Source organism: Lacerta agilis, chromosome 1 (genome assembly GCF_009819535.1).
Source record: "Lacerta agilis isolate rLacAgi1 chromosome 1, rLacAgi1.pri, whole genome shotgun sequence".
NCBI classification, from domain to species: Eukaryota; Metazoa; Chordata; class Lepidosauria; order Squamata; family Lacertidae; genus Lacerta; species Lacerta agilis.
Window position 1 is genome coordinate 117,642,395 of NC_046312.1, and position 21,947 is coordinate 117,664,341.

The 21,947-nt window shown below is 37.3% G+C and overlaps 1 protein-coding gene and 1 long non-coding RNA gene across 2 annotated transcripts in view; one reads left to right on the top strand and one right to left on the bottom strand.

Moving 5' to 3' along the window:
• LOC117057851 overlaps positions 1-21,947 on the top strand; it is a 63,170-nt gene that overhangs the window by 14,673 nt on the left and 26,550 nt on the right. The window lies entirely within an intron of this gene.
• On the bottom strand, positions 13,772-21,451 carry MSTN (myostatin). Its single transcript, XM_033168684.1, has 3 exons — positions 20,644-21,451; positions 15,940-16,313; positions 13,772-15,167 (listed from the first exon to the last, which is right to left on the bottom strand). The coding sequence occupies exons 1-3, from the start codon at positions 20,999-21,001 to the stop codon at positions 14,787-14,789; spliced, it is 1,113 nt and encodes a 370-aa protein (XP_033024575.1). The 5' UTR covers positions 21,002-21,451; the 3' UTR covers positions 13,772-14,786.

Below are 21,947 nucleotides of genomic sequence, written 5' to 3' on the forward strand. Positions count from 1 at the left end.
TGGATAGGAGTGTATTTATTATGAGAACAGAGCATATAAGTAGGTTTTTTGAAAGCCATATAACTCAGCGTTTGATGTTGCTTTGTTGGAAATCACACCTATCCCAGACCACTTCTACTTGTGTCTGTTTTTAGTAGCAGTAGTCACCTAGAGAGCAAACCTAATTTCTAGGTGGGGAGCAATGGGGTACAAATCTGAAGCCCTGTCAATTGCATTGGTCAGAGCAGAAGGGGGGGCAGTATTTTACAATTTTTTTGCTGTACCAGTACCAAACTGACTGCAGAGAAATTCAGATTGGGTCCCCTCTGGCTGCTGGACCATCTTAACACCCAGTAGATTCATGGGTGACTCAGCTCTACCTCTTTGGAGTCCTTGCTCTACCCTGCTTTGGGGGCCTTATACTTGCTACATGTGGCAGTAGTCTGTCCAGAGCCTGCATTATTGGTGGATGTAGGAAAGACCTCTGTCAGCTGTTAGCAGAGCTAATCAAAAATGGGTGAAGACTGATGGAAAAAATCTGTCCTCAAAAAAATGCTCTGCCCCAAATTGCTTCTCCTGCATTGCTAATACCTGTATGTCAGTCTTAGTTTTCCACAATTTATAACTGAGAGTAAATTACAATCAATGAGTACTGAACATTGTCAACAATTGATGGTGTTAAAAACTGCATCTTTCATTCTTTCTCAGTTCAATGCCACAGATGCATTACTTTACATTATAGAAAATAAAAATAAAATATTTCTGAGTAAAGATCTAATGGACCATTCATAAAACCCACAGTTAATAAATAATACAATGCAAATACTTGCTAAAAGAGGGGCATTCTGGTTCAGGTATACATGCAGCCAGGATTTCATCTGTGCTGTAAAATGAATAGAATTTTCACTTCAAACTTGATATGAATTATACGCTTTTTGTACTACATTTCCCACTCTTTGGCAATCAGCACTGCATCAATCTTTCCACATGCTATTGACTGGCTAATTCATACATATCTTAAAATCCAACTGCTTGCAGAGTAATGATGTTACTCCAATTCTTTAGTAATGTTTCTTGTTTATTGACGTCTTCCCAGAACAACTTTTAGCCAATTCAATTTTACAGTTATGGATGCTAAATGTTTTAAATCACTCTCAAATACTTCATCATGTGCTGTTCAACTGTGTCTTAAGCTCCCAGACTGATTCCAAAACTAACAGTTGGATCTGGAGTTGGTCAGCTGTCGAACAAGCTATTTACACATGTCAGCATCAAAGCACTTCAGGCAATAATTAGCCACTTCTTTAAAATTTATGTGTAGAATCCTCACATTGTAATTGAAGAGGAAGGTTGTGATTAGTAGATATTTAACTTATTTTTTAAAGAATATTTAGCTTATTCCAGTTGGAAGATAGTAGAAAATGAATTACTAGATTGGGGCAGACATTCATATAATGTGCATAATATGAACTGCATTTTTTTTAAATACCTTAAACCCTTTTGCTGATAGTATGAAGTCAATGATAGTCATAAAAGGAAGGCTTGATAGTGAGAAAAGCATGTAGTATTAGGAGGATTATAGACTCAGTTGTTTAGAAAGCAGAAATTTAAGAAGACCTTTTGTGGACATAGTGATAGCCATGGTGGGAAGTGCTTCTGGCACGAATGTGTACTGCAGCAAAAGTAGGGTGAAGGTAAATATGAATAATAGCTAAGCACTTATAAACAGGTGCAGCACATTTTGTCTTCCCTGGAGGCTTGCCACTGTTATGTGATAGCTCAGCTTCTGTACAGCTGGGGTGGCAGTGATATTGAATGCACATCACTCTGCATAAGGCACATAAACGAGTATGTCCTGATAAAGTCACATTAGAGGTACTGAATTCAGTAGTTAACAGGATAATATTGTAATATTATTTAATATTAATACGGAATTTCTCTACCTTTTGCATGTTTGTCCCAGAAAATCAACCTGGTATTTAGGTCAAATTAAAAGCTATCTTGATAAAATAATCACCGTACCTCTTTTCTACTGGCTACCATCTTGGTAGCTCTCCAGAGGTGCACTTTGCATTGTTGGAGATACAAACATTTAAGTTGTTAGATAAATTTCTGACACAGAAATTTATCTTTTCCCCACACCCAGAGTTCATTCTCAACCCACTAATCTACAGTATTGATGCACTTTAATTTTTTTTCTTTTATTGCCAGGTTTCTCAGTTTTCCTCCTTCTCTTTCTTGGCCCCCCACTTTTTTCTTTTGCCTGCATTTTCCTCACCTCACCTCATTTTCTTAAAATCCTTGGTATTATTATGCGGGGATTCTTTGCTGGAGCTTCCCGCGCGTAGGTCTAAGCCACCTACACACGGGATTCCAGTTGCCGGGGATCTGCGGCCAGCGTTCCACGTGCATCCTGGCACGGGCGCCGGCCGGCCTGCGAACAGAACGGCCGATAATTCCGGAGCATAAACTCACACCGAGCCGTTGTCCGCCAGGCTAAATCTGAAGGTGCGTGAGTAGTTCGGATGAAAAATGCCTCGTGAAAGTATCTACAAACACTTGCGACCTCCTAGGTTATTAGCTAAAGTTACATACCCAAGCAAATGATGGCTAAAGTTACGACCAAGCACAAAGGCTAAACAGATCCCAAAAATTTAAATTAAGACGAAATAAAGACAAACGACATTAGTTCTTTGAATGGCTTTGGCTGACCCGCATAGGCTTTTACACTTCACTATACCTATCGCTATTCTAAGCTTTTCCTAAGCTAACAGACCCTGCACCGCCAAATCTTCCGCAATGCTAAGGCTAACTAAATCTATACCGCCAAATCTTCCGCGAACTAAAACCTAACTACCTCCTGCACACGCTTCCAACCCAACCAACCCATCCAACCCGCTCCCCAAAACCCCGCTACCTAAGCGACTGATAAATCCTGACTATCTTAACTGAGTCCCCAACTTAACACACCCAATACGGGGAGCCGCAGCCTTTTATTGATAACCAAGTGCAACGTCATGATCGATATATTTACCAATAGGAGCGCTGTTGCTGCCCCCAAAAAAGGTGGGAAGCAGAATAAACGATCATTGACAAATTCAAACCTCTGGAACTAAAGGTTTAGGCGGAGGGATCTCAGTGGCAAGATGCCTACTGAGCCCTGCTTTCGCTTTCGCTTTGGAATGGAAGGATACATAAAATAGTACATAAATAACATTAACTTAAACAAATAATCGCGGGTTCAAAGGAACCCACAAAGTGTATTCCCACATTATTATCACTTCCTGTATATCTGTGTTTTGCTCATTTAAGCCACTCTGAGATCGCTTGATAAAGGGTTTGCTTATAAATTGATGGTGTTGATACGTGTAGTAATAATAATAATATTAAACACTTTGCTTCTTTCAAGACTTAATTTGTGTCAGAGTCAACCCCATAACCCAGGCTTCCTCAAACACTGTCCTCCAGATGTTTTTGGCCTACAACTCCCATGATCCCTAACTAACAGGACCAGTGGTCAGGGATGATAGGAACTGTAGTCTCAAAACATCTGGAGGACCGAGTTTGAGGAAGCCTGCCATAACCTATTTAATATCAGGGTTGCGTTCTGAGATATAAGAAGAGAAGTTTCTATGTGCATAGGGATTTTCCCTCAAGACCAAGTAAATCACCACATGCCTGTTTCTATACATTTAGGATTAAGGGAGTATTACTAGAGTAGGTAACATGCCTTCCAGCCCAAGGAAGTAGTACACTTTCTTTTTACAAATAATTCATACAGAATATCCTTTACCCATCATTAAATAAACATTAGAGATGGGAAAGATATTCCATTCAGTTTGCATTTGAAGGTGAACATCCCTAATTCACTTTACAAAATAACACAGGAACTGAAACAGCCATTGCACTTTTTGGAATTTTGCAGTGCAAGTTTTCAGGCAAGTAATACGTACAAAAATGCATATAGTAGAGTAAAGTGTGCAGAAAAATGCATTTATTAGTAAAAACAACATCATACCAAATTTCTTATAATAGGGAGAAATGCTTTCCAAAAAGTGCATATTAGGCAAAATTCCATACTAAAATTTGCATGTTAGGAGAAATTCACACTAAAATGCTGCTGTATTTCCAAGAGGACATTAAAAAAAATTCAAACTGCTGTGAATTTAAGACTGGAAAAATGAGAAATTATTATGATTATTATTAAGCATTACTGAAAAAGTCAAATATAAAGTATACATTCAAAGCAACATAATTAACAGGAAACTAAAATACTATCTTAAGTATTACAAAATATTTCAAAATAAAAAATTACAAAGGAGGTCAACTACAAAATGATACAGCAAAGTTAACAAAACAAAACAAAAAAACCCTTCAGGACTTCCTGTTTGCTTCCAATTGGAATGGCCGCGGATTCTGTGTTGTCCGCTTAGCGGCAACTGTTTCAGAGCTGGATCGGGCTGAGGGGAGAGGGTGAGGACTCCACCCCCCCCCAAAAAACCCCATAGGTGAGTGGGGCACCAAGGGTTCATGCGGAACGAGAAAACTTGCTGCGATCTCCCTGCGACCTGCTGCTGACTCTGGCAGCGAGTGGCCGGGGGGGGGGGGGGAGAGAAGTGGCTTGAGTTCGCTCAAAGGCAAAATCGCACCCGCCAGGAAGTCAAATATAAAATGCAGATTTAAAACACCTTAATTAACAACATAATAAAATATTATCATAAACATAGAATTGAGAGAAACCAAAATTGACAGATTTGCCCATCAATAGAAACCTTATCTAGTCCATGCACCTTCGGAATTGGGTGCATTTGCCAAAACAATTATGATTTAAAACACAAAGGAAGATCAGATAGATGAGAAGAAAATAATTTGTATACTGCTTTCAGGTGGATTTCACAAAGCAGTTTACATGAGATTATTGCAGCAATAATAATAGATTCTTCTAAAAAGTTGCAATAAAATCGAAAAGACAACTGTTTAGAAGAAGCTGTCGCTGCTTCTTCTGCTTACTTGCCTCAGGGTAGGATGTTTCTCTCATCCTGTGGAGACAATTGGAGGAATGAGGAACCATCACTGGGAGCCATTATAATTTTAATTTTTGAGGTACCAGTAAAGTTAACAACTTTAACAACTATTTCCATTTGTGTAAGGATATTTCACAGCCAAACGTGGTAAAAACGTGAATAAATACTTAGCTCTATCAGGTAGGTTTGCCTATTTACCTTCCTATGAAAATGCATAGGATTAGGCTACATGCCTTCCCTACCTCCTACAAGCGGACTCAGCACACTGGGACCCAGTGTACTGAGGAAGACTTGTTCAGTACACCAGCTCTGGGGTGCTTGCACAAAGTCTTGTGGGGCCATCTAAGTACCCATGAGATTTCCCAGAGCATCCCTAGCCTCTCAGACAAGGCAGAGAGCTTAAAAGCTCTTTTCACGTCTGGTCCACTTGGGTTACTGGCAGTAGGGAGGTGAGGGAGAATATATTTTCCTCAGTTCCTCCCTCACCCTTTGTTAGAGAGTCTTTCAGCCCTCTGGAACCCATTTTCAGGATAGGGGCTGCAAGGAGAATGAAGAATCCCACTTCCACTGTGTGAGTGCCGTGTGGGTGTACTCTGCTCAGTAAATGCTTCCTTCAGTGGGAACAAACTAAAGATCTTAAGTGGCTTATGAAATTATGCATGGTACATTCATTATACTAGTACTTGGGATTGCTCAATGAAGTTGATTGTTAGTAGATTCGGGACAAAAAAACAAGATTCGGGACAAAAAAAGTACTTTTTCACAGAGCACATAGCTAATAGAATAGAAATCCATACTAGTTTAGCAAATTCTAAGGGTTAAAATCATGAATTATAGGTGATGGATCCATGTAGATGGTGACTCCATGCGTGAAAGGGAATTACCATCACTTTTATGCTCTGCTTGGAAGCTTCCAGAGGCACCTAGGTGCCCACCCCTGGAAACAGAATGGTGTACTGTGATCTAATCCAGCAAGGCAGTTATACTAAAAATTAAAAAGAACCCTACAGTTTCTTCCAGAACCAGGGCTTTTTTCAGCCAGAACTCACTGGAACTCAGTTTCAGCACCTCTCAGGTGAGCACCATTGCCATTCTAAGAGGGAGATGTTTGTGGTGGGTTCTGGTACCTCTTTTTCTAGAGAATTAGCACTGCCCAGAACCTTAGTGTTAAAAAAAAGTTAGAAGCAGAAAACAAATTAGAAGGCTTAATATTTCTGTTAACCTAAAAATCACCAAATTCCTTACCACCAAATTTGACAAAAGCAGTTGGAGAACCCCAGATGCCTGGACTGCCGTCCCAAATTGATATTGTTGTTGAATCATTCTGTCTTCCCAGCAATTGGTTAGATTTGTGACAATCAGATACAGTATGTTGCAGTTTGTTTCTAGCACTGTGCAAGCTCCTCTTCCTTTTTGCTGGATGCAGGCTTCTTCCCCTTCCTGCAGCACATATTTTTGTATGAGGCACTGAATAAAGAAAGGCCATTCAGTTGTGGAAACCTGTTTCTGCACATGGATTGCCATGTGCTGTTCTGATCTGTATACATTCAGAAGCAAAGAAAACTGACAGAGGTTGAGAGAAGAGAGGGAGCTACATCATTGCTGGGAGAAATGTGGTTGGAAAAACTGTTAATAGTAGTTAAAGCTGAAAATCACTTACAATGTAGTATTTTACATTCATAACATAGTTCTTAGAATGATTTCCATGGATACACATCCTAGAAAACCTTCCATTAGAAAGGTTCAACCATGCAACTTACTGGAAGATTATCTTGTGAAATGAAACCATCCAGCCTCATCTCACAGTATCATCTTTGAGCAAATTGCATTCTGTTGAAATGTTTTCATACGTATACATCTCTTGGATGCCAAACATTATGAGAGGATTGACCTCTATCTCTCTCCCTACTATGGAATGTTCCAAACTGCTGTCAAAATCAGAGGTATTAATAGCTTTAGAATTAAATGTCATATGCATTATCTTCAACTGTCAGGCAAAACTGCAACTTTAACTGAGACCTTGACTCATATATCAACATTGTTCAATGGCTGTATTGTTTGATCCAGTACAGAAAGGTATTACAAGATCCTTCAGAATAGAAAAACAAGACCTAATCTAGACCAAGAACTAGTTATCTGTATATTTCCCCACAACCATTCTTTGTGCATGATCTAAGATTTTCATTGATAGAAGAGTGATGGTGAAAAACAGGGGTTGTATCCAAGATTGTGCAAGTAGAATAGACTTCTGCTCACACATCCCTCCCCCTGCAGCCCCCTGCACACCCTAAAAATCTAGTAGAACCTCTGGAGCAGATTTTGTGGGTATGTGGGGGGCTGCATGGCAGAAGAAAGAAATTCTGTTGCCCTTTTAGAATGTTAGCCACAACCCTATGTCTTTATCATTTTTCCATTTTCTTTTCTCAACATAGCAACTAGGCATACTCTTTCACATTATTTTAGACCAACAGCATATGATTTTATGAAAGAGAAATGTTCCTGAATTTTATATTTTGAATTATAGTAATGAATGTGACTGCCAGTCACATAATAATGAACATTAAAGTACAACATAAAAAAAATTTTTTTTTGATATACGGTCTTAGAGGAATGGACCATAACGTTGTGTGTTTTTGTATCAGAACTCACTTTAAGAAACTTATCTGTTGCTGATTAGTTGAAGATACAAGTGTTTGATTAATATGCAGGATGGTTGATTTATGCTGCAATCCTAGCCCCACTTACTAGTGAGTAAACCCCATTAAATTCAGCGGGACATACTTCTTAATAGATTTGATTAAACTTTTATTGCAAAAATACTCTCCCCCTGGTAGGGCTGCAGCACCACAACTAGGGCAGGTGGTGCCATTATAGAACTTGTCACTTGTGGGTGGAGCTTGGCAGAATCTAGAATTTGCTATTCTTTCAGACCCCCAAATTGTCTTTCTGGCAGAAATTTTAGTTTTTATGAGCTGTGTATATGTGTGTGTGTCCTTTTATTTCTTTCTTGTTATTTGATTTCTAATTCATCATCTATATAATTATTATTTCCAAGTGTAATTATTAGTCTATTGAAGACACATTGAGATGCATTAATCCCAGACGGCATACTGAATGCATCAGCAGAAACTTTAGGAAGATGAGAAGCTCCTTCTGTTTCCTGCAGAGGGTTACAGATGCCTCAAAATATCACATTCACAAGCTTAGCACGTATATTAGGTTTTAGGCATTTATAGATTTCATTCTTTATATATAGCCTATGTATGTCTTGAAAATAATTCTGCAGTGGAATCTTTTTTTATTAAGCTGAGATCGTCAGTGCAAATGTAATAAACGAAAAGGCAATTAATTAATTTCTTAATCAAGCATTGCCTTGGCCAAGCATAGTTACCATAGTGAGAGGCAAGTTTCCAGGTCTCAACATTCCAGACATGTTAATCTAATGGAAACTAACGGAAAATCTTAAGTAAGAGTATTTTAGTGATGCCATTAAGATGTGATCTATTACACTTTGGTTGTAAGTTTCAAATGATCGTATTATCTTGATCTCAAAACTTGTTTGCAAAATGAATTGTAGTGATGGTAGTACTAGTTGGAAACAGAAAAACATTTTAACATATCATATCAAACTGATAAACCTTTGTGTTATATTTTATCAGGATTTTTAAATTACAAATAATGTTTAAGACTGATCTACCATTTTACACACATTAATTTATTACTGCTGTCATCTTGTTTCCTCTTTGTTTTTCTGGTGGTTGACTTAAAATAACAATGCTACTTAAGCTGATATGCAAAAGTGTTTATTCCAGCCCCGCTGGATAACTGCATGATATTGCATATTTAGACCTTGTGATATTCAGATAGCCAACTGGTATTATATATTGATTGGTACTGCACATTGACATACATTCACACAGAACCAAAGACCTGCCTCCTGGCCAGGATAAATATTTACATAGGTGTAAGGGAATGAGATGTTAAGGATGCAAGAGGAGCAGAGGGAGAGCAAATGTTCTGTTGGAGCCTTGAACTGCCGTACACAGGGTTGAGAAACTAGCACTGAATATACCACATGTTCATCTTCTTTCTACACTAGCCATCAATGAAAACTTTTCTATTTTAAATGTTTGCATAGATTGCCTTATTTCTACATATAGTACTTGATATAGCTCTGCTAACATTAGCACCACAATTGTACTCTGATCCTTCAGGCAGCTGGCAATACTCTAATGCTTTTGGATAGTGACATAAAAGGGAAAGGGATATATCTTCTTTCAGTGTGCATGTGTAACTGCAATTAGTGTTAATAGGAGTTACGTGCTCACATTGGGAGGAAAACATATCCCTGAAATATGTAACTATATTTACAATTGGAAAATAAAGATACCCTACCGGCACTGCATATTACTTTTAGAGTAAACATCTGTTCTCAAGGAAAAATATGCACTCTTATAATGTCCTTGCCTTTATTTATTTTTATATTCTTTCTGCTTTAGAATACTTGTTCGGCACACAGATTATGTGAAAATTTCACAATTTCCTTCACCTTTAAGATCCTATCCACAATGTAATCAGTGTACTTTTACTTAATTTTTTGGGAAGAAAATGGGTTTATAATTTTAAGTGTTTTCTATAATTAATATTTGCCCCATCATCATTTATCCTTTGTGATTCTTAAATTCAATTTAAAATAAATGTTAGATCCTTAATCTGCTCGACCCTTTCAGCTGCTTTGCTTCAAATAGTGACATAGATGTTGTGCAGTTTTATGCTGCATGCCATTACATGATTATTCCCAAGGAAATGTGGCCTTTCAGGAAAATTATAGTTGGGCAGGGTCAGAGAAGCAGTGGCCAGAGATAAAGGGTCAGAGAAAGTGAATGGATACTGGAAAGCCAAGGGTGGAGGAATATTTTATCCCTCAGCCTAATGACATGCAGGGTAGATAGAGTCCGGTCCCTCTGCTTGGGCATACCTAGGAGTTGGTGAGGTTGGCAACCACCAAAGGCACAAGCTCGGGGAAGGGGTGCAAAATTGGCACCTCTCCACTGTGGTTCAGAGTGGCTATGAGCCCGTTTGCCTATCCATATGCTCTCTGGGCCGCTCCCTGTTGCTCTGGGAGAAAGTCATGGTGGAGTGCGAAAGGTGACGAAAAGCAAATTTTCTGAGTTTCTGGTCCAGGGTGGTGGGTGGGTGGCAATACAGCTCTTTGAAAAGGGTGCAACGGAACCTAGGTACGCGAGAAGAGAGAAAACTGGGGTGGTGAGTGTGTGAAGGGGAAGTCAGAGGAAGGAGAAGAAGGGAGTTTAAGAAAACAGAGGGTGGTGGAAAGAGTGAAATAGGGGTGTTGCAGAAAGAGAACCACCTTTGGTTTCGGCACCACCCACTATCAGCATACGACCCCTTGCAGATTGCTCCTAATGTACTCCTTGATAGAAAAAGTTCTCATTCCTTCTGTATGTAGTTATGTAATAATTGCATGAGGATGATTGACTAAGATGTGAATTTCATAGACCTGATGTAATTGATGTTGAAAGTAAATTATCTTGCCTGGGTACTGTAGCTTGGAAATTAGGGAGTCTGCTTTTTTTCTTGGTCTTTTATTACAAACTGGAGAAAAGGTTTGAAAGCCTTGGAGTGTGTTCAATGTGAACTATAGAAAATAATTTTGACATTATTAAAAACATTTTCAAATAAAAGCTTACACTGAACTAGCAAGTTGTTTTTGCCATATCACTTGTAAGAAATCACAACTAATGGAAATTATTTTTAGGATATGAGATAAGATGCTGCATTTTGTGGCATGTATCAGTGGCAATGAAATGAGTGGCATTTTCTCTATGGCCCATTACCCAGGCTGTGTAGTAATACCACATGGCAATAGCATCATGACACAGCAAACATCTTATCACAGCCAAAAAGCATCTATGTAATATTCCTTCACTGCCATTGAGATCGTTTGGCACAGTTCTACTGAACCATGCTGAATAGTAGTGTAATGAAGATGAAGCAATGTGTTTGTGTGTATTGTTTTGGTTTTAGAAACTCGGTATGTCAAGTATATTTGCTATAGCTGGCAGTGAAAACACCGATAAATCTCACTTAGGCCCATATTTCTTCATTATTAGAAGAGACGTGTAAGATCTTGTCATTTGCATGAGCTTTAAGACAAGGACCTATTTTATTATCATAGATTGTATATATAATTTATTGCAACACCAGCTACCATTGTATCAAGGACCTGTGCTATGTATTGAATTCATTTGATCAAAATGTTTCTAGTTTTTTAAACAAATTACTAGCTGCTAACGTGCTTTCTAGATTTGCATTATCTAGACATCTGAGATCTGCCAAGATTTCTTATGCATTCCTTCTATGTTTAGCTTTCAGGGCCTATTCCTTAAGAATGTCTACATAAAAATGGGCTAGACCACAACTATGGCTAAGGCACACACAATTGCTAAAACATGAGCATCACACAATTGTTAAACATGGCCCCTTCTCACAGGGGTGTGGGCTTGACACTTGACAAAAAATGGAAAATGTGGGGGAAGTGATATTAAAGCACTCCCATGTGTTATCTTGCTGTATTTTGTAGCTTTTAAGCAAATCTTTCTTAGCTTGGCTTTGGTACTGGAAGTGAACCAGGTAGGGAGCACAGCAAAGTAAGGCCAGGTGAGGGGTCGGTTTTGTTCCTTGTACTCCATTTTGTGTACTACAAGAGTATTTAATGCCCTCCAGATTTTGGGGAAGTATAACTGCCATTATCTGTGACATTAGTTAAGTTGGCAGGACTGACATGAGTTGTAGCCCAACAATATCTAGAGGGCCACAGGTTAACTACCCATGGTGTAAAGAGCAGGCTACTCAAACCTGTTTTATATGTGTATGGGAAAATGTGTGTTTTGCATGCTCCACATGTCTCACCTAACATATTGTAATATACCTAATATGCTCCAATATTGCATTCTGGCTTCAGTACACTACAGGGTTATACTTAAGTCTCACTGATTTCTATGGCTGCAATACAAAGGGCCATGTGTGATCTTCCATACATGCGCAATGACTTCTCAGTCATGCTATTCCTAAATTTAGCCCCTCCCATGTAGATAGCTATGCACAAGGTCAGGGGACCTTCCATAGTGACATTCTGTTATGCTTGAGGAGGTGCTGTTGTGAGTAGAGAAAATAATTAGGCTAACTGTACAAGGGGAAGTGCTTTGCATGTATGCATTATATTTCATGGATTCTGACAGTGGATCTTAACTGCACTGAACTGTGGCCTCTTTGTGCAACCCACAAAACTGTTTAAATCCCACTGAAATAAAAATAAGTAGAAAATTGGCATTTTAGCTATTTCATAGCTGGGGGAAAGAAGAAAACCCAGAGACTGATATTCTGCTGTAATTTCACACACAATGATAAGTTGAAATCCAGTATACAACAAATAGAGTTTTGATATTATACAAAAGTGAAAATATTTTAACAGAAATTATAGTGGTTATTGAACAAGGTTTGTATTTTCAATTGTCTTTCACATTTGAAAATAAAGTTTCTTAATAGGAAATAGATTTCTAAACTTGGTTTTGATTAAAAATTACTGATTATGCTGAGCAAAATATACAGTAATACATGAAAATTAAAGTTTATTACATACTTATAAAATGAAGGTAATAAAATATTTTGCAAGATTCTAGCTCATAAGAAAAATACAGTTAGTGAAAATATATGGGTTTGTGCTATCAACAGTGTGTTGGTATATTGCTAAGATTTTAACTGAATCAATGATACATAGGACTGAATGCAAAGAATGTTGAGTGAAGGAAAACAGCCACTAGTGCTGTTCTGCAAAGGTTTGTACAGAAGCTTATGCCACAGTTCACACAATGCTATTAACAGGTAAATTTTTTACCCGTTCTCATACTTTTTACATGAGAGGCTGTTCATGCTGTTGTGCAAGTGAAGGAACATTTGGGACTTAGTTTCTCTTTTCTCATGCAGTGCTTAAACACAAAGTAAACAGCCCTTCCCTTCCATCCCTGAAAGGTTATCTTTGGATTCAGCCCACAATATCTCCTGACATATACTGCTAACATAGTTGATCTGGCAATAATAGTTGGTTGCAGCAGACTAAATTCTACTCAGATTAGGCCCATTGAATTTACTGGACATAAGTTAGTCATATTGATTAATTTCAGGGCATTTGTGTTTAATATGGATACCATTGTTTACAACCTTATGCCTGCCATTGCTCTGATCCACTAATTCAGGTGAAGCCACTTGATGTTGTTGGACTCCCATCAGACCTGATTGGTACAGCCAATGATCAGGGATGATGGGAGTTGGAGACCAACAAATATCTGGAGGACACCAGGTTGGCAAACCCTGCACTAAGTCATGTGCATATGAAACTCTTACATGTAGGCTCACTCATTAATTTTAAAAGAAAAAAACCCCAGAACCTATATAAGCAACAAGTATACAACAAGTGGGTAAAGCAATCATTGATTAGGGTGATTTCATTTATATAACAGTGTTCTCAAGAGCATTAGAATAAATACTGAATCTGGGTATATTTGTTGCAAAATAATAAAATAACTTATTTATATCATTGATGGAAGTGTAATTTTAATCTGAGTTATTCCAAATTTGTTGCATCATATATATGGTATAGTCATAGTAACTCAAAAACACATTTATTTACAATATAATATTGTGTGTGTATATGATATATATATATATATATATATATATATATATATATATATATATATATATTATATTACACAAATATTCATGTTTTATTTTTACAGTACTGTACTTACGAATTCTCTCAATTGGTTTATCATAGTGCAAACTGTAATGTTGCAATATGGGCTATAACAGTCGTACAATAAAGAACAATTTCTTGCCATTATCATTTGTAATACAGCTGTCTGCTAAAGTAATTTTTAAAAATTATTGTAAATGACAAACTGTAGTTTAGGAGAGGGAGATTCATTGTCGTGTCAGACAATGCTGTCAGAACCTCAGATCTCCTGGTGTCTGCAGTTCCAATACAATATCCAGTTTTGTGACAATATTGTAATCTAGCTGTTGGTACATCCCATCCAAAATACTTATTGGTTCCTGCAGCAAATCTTGGGACTGGATCGTAAGTCTACTATGATAGCACCATTGGCAGAAAGTAATGAACATACTAATTATAAAAGGAATGGAAACAAAATGTACCTACCCTAATCTGTGAACTTATCTGTTTTGTGGAATTTCATCTTATCAGTTTTTATACTCTAAATTCAATTCAAGTGTTTGAGAAAAAATCACTGGTACTCTGTTCACTCTATACGTCACAAATATATCCTCTAATGCAAGTACAACAGTGAATTCAACTGTTCAGACTATATTTAATAGCCTGCTCCTTTTCATTCTCTGGAATACAAAGAGGTTGCCTTTTTCTATTTCTACCTGCTGAAACTTGTATATGATTATGTTGTTTGCATAAATGAAAAAAATACCTTCCCAGAATAAGAAATTCATTGTGAAATCCTGTGAGTTTGATTGTAGCTTATCTTTTTCACTGGTTTTTAACCAGCCCTTGCATAAAAATGTCTTTCAATTCACATACTGTAGCTTGTCTGGTACGAAATCTTTACAATAGCCTAGAGTATAGCCTATCAGAGGTAGGCCTATTGTACAAAAATTCACAGTTTCAAAAAATGCTCAAGGGAAATACTTTTCATAGATTCCATATTTTATGAAGTAGCAAACCTAATGAAGAACTCATGAGCACCCACAACGATCTACCACCATAGCTGGTATCTTTCCATATATTATCTGTTCTTTTCCATTGAAATACAGCATATTTATTGGGGACATCTTAGTAGGTGTGCAGCATGGGCCTGCTGAGCCTCTTGGATTTGCTTGGTGTACAAGATGAGTGTGTGGATACTTTTGTAAAAATACAAATTCACATTCTCCAGAGCAGTAATTTGCTTTGTATCTTTTGGGTGCAATTATCCAGTCCCATCCAAAAGCTTCAAAATCCACAGTCAGCGGATAACGGCAACATCGAGATTCTGTTGAATGTTCATCACAGTCCAGACCAAAATCTCTGCGTGATCTTTTTGGTGTATCTGTAATCCTGACCTCTAAAAATGGATTCTATGAATAAAAAAAAGGAATAGTATTGTGGTAAAGTGATTGACATTTGACACACAAAATATATATTTATAAACATTGTATAGCATTTGAGAGCTGTAATGGTGATGATGTAACTAGCCTTGTTACCAAAAACAACCTTGCCTGCTTTTTACTTTGGGGGGAGGGGGGTCTTTATGTGTAAGGAGAAGAGGGGTAAAAATAAAATAAAGCCTAGAAGAATTGCAGCAGCTACAATGTTACATGGCAATCCATTTATTAAAAAACCCCACAAAAAACCTAGAATGGTTTTGAAAACAATTTGTTATACAGTGTACTACCCAAAGGACAAAATTTTAAAATGTCACTGTGAATGTTCAAGCTCTTGGACACATACAAAGAGGAACTCTTTGGCTCCTAGTCATAAACTTTTTCATTGTCCTGTTAGAAGGCATTAAGACATCAAACACCCAAATTGTTGGTGTTATTAATTTTTAACTATTAAAAATGGCCTATATAAGCACCTTCCATATAGCACTCAGCTTGAGGAACTGAAAAATAAGTGTTAATCCAATTACAGGCAAAAAACTACATGAAGTTTATGTACAATTCTGGTTTAGTTGTTCTGCTGGAGCACAGAGGACAATTTCCAGCTCCTAGTATCATTAATTTGCTGGAGCTTTCACACTGCATTAATAATCACAGCTTTTGTAAATTCCTCTTTCATTTGTTTGAAACATCCTTTTAAGCAATGAATTACAATTAAGTTCCTGCAAAATTTCCAAGTGAAACTTACCAAACCATCTTCCCCTGGTCCTGGATAAGTTACTGCAAGATCTCTTCCTTTTTCATCCAAAGCTTTGATTTCAATACCCAAGTTAGATTCAGGTTGTTTGAGCCAATTTTGCAACACAGTCTTCACATCAATGCTCTGCCAAATACCAGTGCCTGGGTTCATGTCAAGTTTCAAAGATCGAATTGCAGTAGAGGTTGTACCATCTTTCATGGGTCTGATGAGTCTCAAGATCTGTACAAATACTGTTGTAGGCCTCTGGACTGGTCTTAAGTATATCCACAACTGAGCCTTCACTACTTTATTATACTGTATTTTGGAGCTAAACTTAAAGAAGCAACATTTGGGTTTTCCTTCCACTGCCATAGGGAAATCAGCTATAAACAAATGGATAGAAAATATTACTTGTTTGCAAACATCAGAAAACATGTAAACATTTTATAACATCTTCAGACAATTTCTTAGCAGTGACTTACAGTTTGCAGTGGAAACAGTTGCTCATCTCATGTGACCATCTAAGATGTATACCACTCTTATTTTTTTAACCACCACAACTACTTCACACTTTGCCCCATTTTAATCAATATCCAATACTTTCATCAAAATTTTGCTATACCCCTCCCACAACCTCTTGATGTGCAGCAAACATTTATGACCAATCTGAGTGAGTGCATATCCAGTAATAAGGAACACATAATAAATCCATGCCCTTATCGCATAGAGATCCCCAAGCACAGTTTGTATAGTTCCATGTATAAAGTCTGCTGTTCCAGTGTTATTTTGGAGTAGGTCCAGTTACTTTTTACATTTAAAATTCTCCCTTGTCAATAGATGGTGGCCTTGGATCCAGTATTTATTTATATTTATTTAATTTGTATTCCACCACCTTCTGGAGTCTCTAAAGCACCTCATAGTTTCCATAAGGTTCGGTCCAGAGTCCAGACTAAATTAGTTGCATCTAGGTTCTGTTGATTTCAGTGGGATCTAAGCCATAACTAAGTTTTCATATTGATTAGAATGATACCTACATGCAGCTAACTAAATCTGGATCTACCAATATAACACAATGATTCCATTAGCTTGCAATAAAAAAGAGAAACATGATCACAAAATAAGTGGCCATATGAAGGCAAATCGTAAGAGGAAAAGAAAAGGGGCAAAACATTGAACATAGAATAAGAAAGAAACTTAAAAAAACAAACTTGGATATTTTTTTAATTTCCAGTACTCAAAAGAACTTTCTTGGAGGAAATCCACTGAAATCTTAAGGAACTGCTTGTTTATTTGAGGACTTAGGTGAAAATGATTCATGTATATATATAATTTCACTATTTGCTTTTTCTGTATTGTGTTTTATGTTTTGATCTTATACCATTTACCTGGGAAGTAAATACCATTGAATTCCATGGACTGCTAAGTGGATATGATGAATATGATATCATGTTTGTACTATGTGATTAAGTTGATTTCTACTGAAAAGGACAGGCCGAACTTTTAAAATTATACTGATTATTAAAAAGAAAACAAATAATAAAGGAATATACCCAAAGAATCTTGGAGAGTCTGTGTAGTTATACTAACTGTCCAGCTGTACAAATCACTCTCTGAAATAAAGTCTCTCTCTCTTTCCCCACCCCCTAGTCAAAATTACCAAGGGTACTGAACACACTGTACAGTGTACTCAGCCTGAAAGTGGTTGTGACATATAACATCCACTTAAAACACAACGAATGGCAAACATTCAAGTTTTGTTAGTGTTATTTCTATTTTAATTACATATAGTAGAGTTGTGAATAAGCTATAACAAGTATAGCAGAAACCAAGTTGCTTTCATTTGCATTGCAACAAAATGTATTGTTAATAACTTTATTTTAATTTTCTGACCTACTTTGTGAGACTAGGAATTGCAATATAGTAGGAAATTTTATTTTAGCCTACAGTGAGATTATATAAGCTGTTTGATACATTTTAACTCTCCTTACATCTAGTATAAAATAATATCCCATATTGATGCATTCTAGCACTCATGTACCACAAAGAGCCCCTATATGAGTGGCTTTTTCCAGAGACAGCAATATAAAGGACAGATTTACAATAGCATTCTTTTCTGTGCATGGACCTGCTTCTAATTGGGATGTGGTTGCAGACCCAAGTTCCTGTGCCTGGAGTAAAAATATGTTAAGGCTGCAGTCCTAATCACAGGGTAAGCTTCATTTAGCACAGGGGATTTACTTCTGAGTAGACATGTACTCTTAAGTCATTTTCATATTAAGTTACCAAAAAGTTTTTGCATTTTTAAAATGCCATCAATGAAGAGTGAATAAATAGAATAAAAGTATTTTCTACAATGTTTTTGATAAATCAGCACAAATAATTAATTCATGTTTCTTTAAATATGAATTTCTAAAACATAAATTCTTGATTATTCTTTCCAAAAGAAATGTTAAAATAACCATTTCACTCCTCTTGAATATTTTATGCCACTGTTGCTGGTAGCAAATCTAAGTCGTGTGTGCTCAAGCTGTCCTTTTACTTTATTTTATCATCGCCTTAAGTGTTATTCCGAAAACAGCTGCCATAGCCAAATACTTCAGCTAATGAAGAACATAAGATACTATAATATAAGCTGTGCAAAAGATACTTGATAGGAGCCATGGCAGATGCTCAGCACTAAGAAGATAACTAAGAATCTGCTCATTCAGTAAATATCTTCATTCCTTCTTAACACAACTAATAGAATTCCTAGAGCTGTGCATGAACATTTCATTATTTAAAATGTAGCACCATTGGCATTTATTAAGTGCTACATTAATGAGTGCATTAGATTAATAATGTGGTTAATATATCAGTATATATTGTATTAATTAACAATTGTGGACAAAATAATTAGATTAGGAGAAAGCAAATGTATGTTAGAGCTAAGCACAGAGACTGAGTGTTGTGAACATTATTGCCACTCAGAAAGTACCCGTCATGTTTAGTGTTTTGCGGGAATGCAAAATGGCATGAAAACGTTTGTTGGGGAGAGAGTATGTGGCTCCAGGTGTATTGACAACTCAACCAAGCCTTCCTGTCTGGTAACATCTTCGCCGCAGAACACACCTTGGCAGAACAGGAATGTTGCCTCTCGGTACTATGTTGCCTCAACAGGACACATGTTTGTGTATTGACTTGGTGACTCGGAAACTAAAACTAATCCAGAATGTGGCAGCTAGATTGGTGACTGGGAGTGTCCGCCAGGACCATATCACCATATAATTCATATAATTCACTGGTTCCCAGTACATTTCCAAACACAATTCAAAGTGTTGGTGCTGACTTTTAAAGCCCTAAACCTCCTCAGGCCAGTGTACCTGCAGGAGCGTGTCCACCCCCATTGTTCAGCCCAGACACTGAGGTCCAGCTCTGAGGGCCTTCTGGCGGTTCCCTTACTGCGAGAAGTGAGATTACAGGGAACCAGGCAGAGGGCCTTCTTGGCAGTGGCACCCTCTCTGTGGAACACACTCCCATCAGATGTCAAAAAGATAAATAACTACAGTGGTGCCCCGCTAGACGAAAATAATTCGTTCTGCGAAAATTTTCATCTAGCGGGTTTTTCGTCTAGCGAAGTGGCAATGACAGCCGCGCTTTCGCAGGCTAGACGGAAAAAAAAGACGAAAAATTTTCGTCTTGCGAGGCAGCCCCATAGACAAATTCGTCTTGCGGGGCAGCCTTCCGCTAGATGAATGCCTTCGTCTTGCGAGGCATTCGTCTTGCGGGGCACCACTGTATACAACTTTTAGAAGACATCTGAAGGCAGCACTATAGTGGGAAGTGTTTAATGTTTGACCTGGGCTCCTTCCAGTACATTAATTCAACCAGTTACTTTGGGGTGCAGCTAGAGCTGAATTTGGGGTTCGGGCTGGGTTTTTTTGCCTTCACTGACAACACTAGGTAGCCAAATCTAATTCGTTCTGTGATGCTATCACATTCACTATGTGATACATGATTGGCTGAGAAAGTGTAAGGAAGAAGAAACAAAACCTCTGTTATAATTAAAAAATTGTGCCAGTGCAACAGAAGATCAGAAGAATGATTGTGAATAAGCACCAAAATACAAAAAGTAGGAGTTTGGGGAGTGCATAATATTATAATTATTGATATTATGAATTGCATTGTAAATGTAATTCGTTTTATTTTACCTCTGCACGATTTCCATACAGAATATTTGGCACAGTTAAAATTTATATATCTGTATGTGAAAATATGTTAAAATATATTAGTACATTGAACCTTAATATTTTATTCGGTCAGTTACATGGATGTTCCCCCTTACCCCCTGTTTTCAGGAACTTCTAAAAACAAAGTGTTCCCCGAAAGGTTTGCTAATGCAAACTGATGCATTAATATGCCTTTTTTACTTTTGCACAATAAATTACTGAAATAATAAGGTTGATTAACTAAATAACTGATTTACATACCAACAGCAATAAACAAGTTAATTGTTAGAAATGCTTTTCATGGAATAGTTTGTATTTAAAGGGGAAAATACCATTAAAAGAAAAATTACTTGTCAGTAGAACATGATTCAATTAAAAAAAAATCCCTCTGTTGCATGCTTCCACAAGCAGTTTGTTAGATGAAATCAAAAGGAGATTGTTGGTCTCTAGTGCTAAGACAAGTGCTTGTCAGTAGAGTAGTATCTTATAAAGGAATAAACGTACTTACACTCTGTAGGCATTGTAATAATAGTTTCAGTTGTAGCATGGTAATCATCATCTTCCAAAGAGCCATCACTGCTGTCATCTCTCTGGACATCATATTGATCAATCAGTTCTTGCAGTGGTGGAGCTTTAGGTAAAAGTTGCCTTATAGCATCCCGGCTAATGTTAGGTGCTTGCTCCAGACGCAGTTTACTGAGGATCTGAATTTTTATAGCTTCTATTCTTGAAGATTTTGTACTTTGCCTCCATGTACATGCGTTGCACAGTCCATCTTTTTCCATGTTTTCATTTGCCTGATTACTTTCATTAAGATCCACTGGACCAGGTATGATTAACATGAAAAGGTAAATATAAAGATACATTTTTTATTTCTGCAGGATCTCACATTCAGTGCAGTGCTTTCCCTTCCTTCCTTCCTTTCTCCTTCCTTTGATTCTTTTTTAATCTTTCCGTACTGTGTGAATCACTGAAGGCAAATGCAATCTGAGACAACTCACCACTCTGGTGAATCATGTATATTCCAAGAGGGCTTTTTATATTCCAACCTTCATTAGACTTGTGTCGTCAAAACCAATGATTGGCTGCTAAACCAACAATGAATCTAACTGTCAGATGTTAAAGCCATGTCCCTCATAAGTTGCTAGACCGCATTTTGTTACTGCCAAGGGTGAGCTGATTTTCTGACTATTCCATAGAGAGTATCTCCTCACAGGCTGTAAGAATATTTCCAAGGAGCATGGCCAGCAGTATCAAAAGATAGTATTACCATTCTTAAATGTGAATCAGCTGCTGCTTTTATTGTGAATCAGTCTATGTATCCTTCCCATATCTAAAAAGGCTGGCCAATAATTGAAAAAGAAAACATTTAATAAGTGTAAAGACTTCACTATTATAAATTAAAATTGTTCTCAAATATTTTATTTAACAATATGGATTTTTTAAAATGAACTGTGAAATACACCACTGAAAAGACAATAGTTAAGAATTTAAAACCAAAATCCTAACCAGTCTACATATGCAAGTTTTATTAATTTGATTATGTTTGAGTTCAGGTGGTATAAGTAATTAAGGAGATAGAATCTCATTTACATCCTAATACTAAATACATTACAGGGAACAAACACGTAATGACCACTATACACAGGTCATTGAGTGCAGTAGTAGACAAGACATTTACTGTTGAGAAGCAATCTCCTTGTGCATATATATATATCCAGGACAGCTGGCTTGTGTGGTATCCTTTGACAGCACACCTGTCACCTGTTTAGGGGTGGCAGTGTGGAGGACTAGATTCAGTATCTCTGCCCA